The sequence below is a fragment of the Bos taurus genome, chromosome 11 (assembly GCF_002263795.3).
Source record: "Bos taurus isolate L1 Dominette 01449 registration number 42190680 breed Hereford chromosome 11, ARS-UCD2.0, whole genome shotgun sequence".
NCBI lineage: Eukaryota > Metazoa > Chordata > Mammalia > Artiodactyla > Bovidae > Bos > Bos taurus.
Genome location: NC_037338.1, coordinates 106,519,586 through 106,522,723, shown reverse-complemented (window position 1 = coordinate 106,522,723; position 3,138 = coordinate 106,519,586). Strand labels below are relative to the sequence as shown.

General features: G+C 58.3%; 2 protein-coding genes across 7 annotated transcripts in view; one reads left to right on the top strand and one right to left on the bottom strand.

Annotated features, from left to right (window-relative positions):
* Positions 1 to 1,192: 1,192 nt before the first annotated feature.
* MRPL41 (mitochondrial ribosomal protein L41) lies at positions 1,193 to 1,833 on the bottom strand. The gene has a single exon (NM_001099365.2). The coding sequence runs from the start codon at positions 1,725 to 1,727 to the stop codon at positions 1,320 to 1,322; it is 408 nt and encodes a 135-aa protein (NP_001092835.1). The 5' UTR covers positions 1,728 to 1,833; the 3' UTR covers positions 1,193 to 1,319.
* A 229-nt stretch (positions 1,834 to 2,062) lies between these two features.
* The window catches only part of PNPLA7 (patatin like phospholipase domain containing 7), a 77,379-nt gene continuing 76,303 nt past the window's right edge, over positions 2,063 to 3,138 (top strand). For all 6 annotated transcript variants that reach the window (XM_024999698.2, XM_059891934.1, XM_059891935.1 and 3 more), the window contains exons 1-2: positions 2,063 to 2,147; positions 2,512 to 2,594. The gene's annotated coding sequence lies outside the window, so the exon portion shown is untranslated. The remainder of the gene's footprint in view (positions 2,148 to 2,511; positions 2,595 to 3,138) is intronic.

Genomic DNA, 3,138 nt, shown 5'->3' with positions numbered 1-3,138 from the left:
TGAAGTGACCCCAGACTGTCTCACTGATATTTTGGTTACATGTTTTCTGTATGGGGCTCAGTGCATCTGTGGAATTTTCTCAGTAAATAGAAAAGCTGTTGGCCTCTCAGATAAACCTTATCTACTGGGCCCTTCAAAATTGCAGCTCTGTGGCAGCAGGGGGTAGGGTGGAGGAGGGGTTTGGTTCCCAGCTAGCAAACTTGTCAGTTTCCTGTGTTTTGACTTTCAGTTCTTAGGACTTATATAAGCAACTATTTACGTTAACTAAAATTTTTAAAGCTACTTTATAATACCAAAGTAGTTTTATATGAACATTAAAAAAGATCATGGCACCAGAAGTGCTTGTATAGCTAGCTTCCTGTGCAAATAACCAAAAAGAAGGGTGTATTGCTTTAGCATACCATAAACTTGAAATATGTTAAGTCCTATGGTGGATTAGTCACGCTTCCTCACTGTGGCTTCAGTTAAACCTGGACACAGCTTAACTCCATAGTACTGGGCTTGTGACTGGTCTGACTCCAGTAGGTGAGTCCCTCCTCCTCTGGAGGAGCAGATGTACAACTGCAGGTGTAGATGCAGAGCAGATGTAGATGCCACTGTGGCATCTGTCAGCCCCTCAGCATCCACTAATAGGACAGGCAAGTGTTCTGAGTCAGAAAACACAAGCTTCTATTCTTTATTTCCTGATACAACTGCCAGCACAGATTAGAAGGTATTAATGTTGAACCCTCTTCCAGGGTTCAGTTTAGGGTATTTCGCTTAAGGATCAATTAAACAGAATTAGGATCTGAGGAATTATGCACTGAAACAGAACATAAAGAGGAAAGAGACCATAGATTATTAGGGACATAGCAGTTTGGCAGCAACTTCCCATGTGGCCTTATCTTTAGGTTTGCCCCAAGGCCGGGAGTTTCACCAAAATAAACTGCTTTGGGACCCATAAATGTGCTCATTGGTTGTTCCCTGGGGTGAGCTCGGGATGAATTACCCAGTGCTGTCACGTGGCTGGATCTGCCTTCTGAACTATCTCCCTCCTGCAAGCTGAGCCACATGTTCTTGCCTACTTCCCTCTCGGTAGGGGTTCTGGTTTGGCTGCAACCTGAGAACGTCGCCTAGGTCTCTACGCCTTAACCTAACACGTGGCGTGCTTCCTTTACACAGTGGCCAGATGCCCAAAACAACACCGTACGGTAGCCAAGGTCTTTAATAGAAACGAAAACGAGGGAACCGCCTCTCCACCCGCCACCCCGGAACTAGGCTGGGCGAGGAGGGTCCAAGTCCTCGGTCGCAGGCACATCCGGCGCGGCCGCCGACCACTCCTAGCGCGGGAAGTTCTTGGGATACAGCTGGAAGAGCTTGCCTTCCTGCGTGGGCTCAAACCCGTACCGTTCCAGGTGCTCGGGGTCGAAAGTCCCGGCCTTAAAGTCCTTCTCGATAGCCGGCGCCGCCGTCTCCAGAAAGAGCTGCTTGGCCGTCAGGGGAACGTCTGTGCCCTCCGGGGCGCGGTAGTTCACGTAGGGCTTGAGCTTGAAGCCGGCCAGGTCGGGCACCACCAGCTCCGGGACCATTTCCTTGACCAGCACGAACTTGCCGCCGCGACCGTGGAAGCCGACGCCCTTGGCACCGCGGCTCTTGTGGAAGGTGCGCGGGCCCCGCTTGCTGGTCCACTTGCTCATACGGTCGGCGCCCCGCACCAGGGCGCGAGCCGCCCCGCTCAGGAGGCCCATGGCGAGGCCTGCGCACAGCCACCACGCCAATGCCCGCTCCAGCCGCCTCCGATTCCGGCCCCGCCGCGCTGCGCTTCCGGCGCCTTCGGTAGCTTCCGGCCCCACCGGCCCCCGCGCCGCAGGAAGAGCGGCTCCGATTGGCTGCGCCGTGTCGAATGTGCAGCCTCGGCCCCGGGAGGGGGCGGGACCGGAGGTAGCCTGGCCAATCCGCGGGGAGAGCCCTCGTCCCGGGGGGACGCCAGGAGCGCCGCCGTCGGGGGCGGGGCTTCGAGGCGGCGCCGGACGACGGGAGGTGGATATCGGGAGCGCGGACGTTGGGGGCGGGGCTTCGGGGAGGCGGGACGGGAGCGCGCGGTGCCGGTGAGTCGCCGTCTAGCGCCGCGAAGTGGCCAGCTTAGAGGTCTGAGTCTGTGAGGAGAGGTAGCCATCATCTCCCCCAGCCCGCGCACACTGCCCCTCAGGGCCGCCGGCGCCCCCAGCCAGACTGCTTCCAACCCGACGTCCGTCATCTCGACCCCCGCTTAACTCGACGCCTCCCAACCTCGACGCTCCCCCGCAACCCCGACACCCCTCAGCTCGACGCCCCTAAACCCGATGCCCACAACCCGGGTGCTCCTCAACCCGACACCCCTAAACCGAGTGCCCCCTACACCAGACGCCCCCCCAACCTGAGAGCCTTCAACCGGACGGCCCCTTAACCCCTACCCTCCAACCCTACGCCCTCCCTTAACCACGCCCTCCCTAAGCTCCAAGCCTTCAGCCCTTCTGCCCCCGGCTCCTCCAGGTCTCCTGGACTTGACCACCTTTCCTCTGGCCCCACGCTGTGGAGCAAGCGGAGCAGCTGACGGCGCTTCCGTCGTGTGGCAGGTGCTGGGGGCTTGAGCTTTTGTCCCTCTTGAGCCTAGTGGGCATCGGGAGATGGGACTGGGCAGGGCTGGGCGGTAGAGCTGGGGTCAAGGAGCTGCTGGTCCTTGAAAAGACGTCTGAGAAGGAAGTTTCCCACAGGGCACAGACCAGAGAGCAAATGCAGGTGACTCTGCACCTGCGTTCTGCTCCCTGACTTGTCTGGGTGGGATTTTGGAAGAGATAAACCCTTCCTTACTGTGGCCCTTCTAAGAGACGTGGGAGCCACAGGGTAAAGGCCCTAGACATGGCTCCTCCTCCTGGCAGAGAGGTCAGGTGCGCGGGGCTGCTCCTCAAGTTCACCACAGCCGGGACCAGCACACCCACCTCCAGGGCTCCACCACACTGGTGGAAAATCCTGTGCCCAGCCCACTAGGCAGGGTCTGGCGCACAGCCTGCGGTGGCCACACACCCCTACCCCTACCCAGCTTCAGCCTCCTTGCCATGGTCCTGGAACTCCCAGCTGCACTAGGCCTTTGCCCAGATGCCCACACTTGTCTTTGACTGA

Bases quoted from the DNA above. Each gene is read 5' to 3' on its own strand.
- MRPL41 (NM_001099365.2), bottom strand. From the start codon at position 1,727: ATGGGCCTCCTGAGCGGGGCGGCTCGCGCCCTGGTGCGGGGCGCCGAC.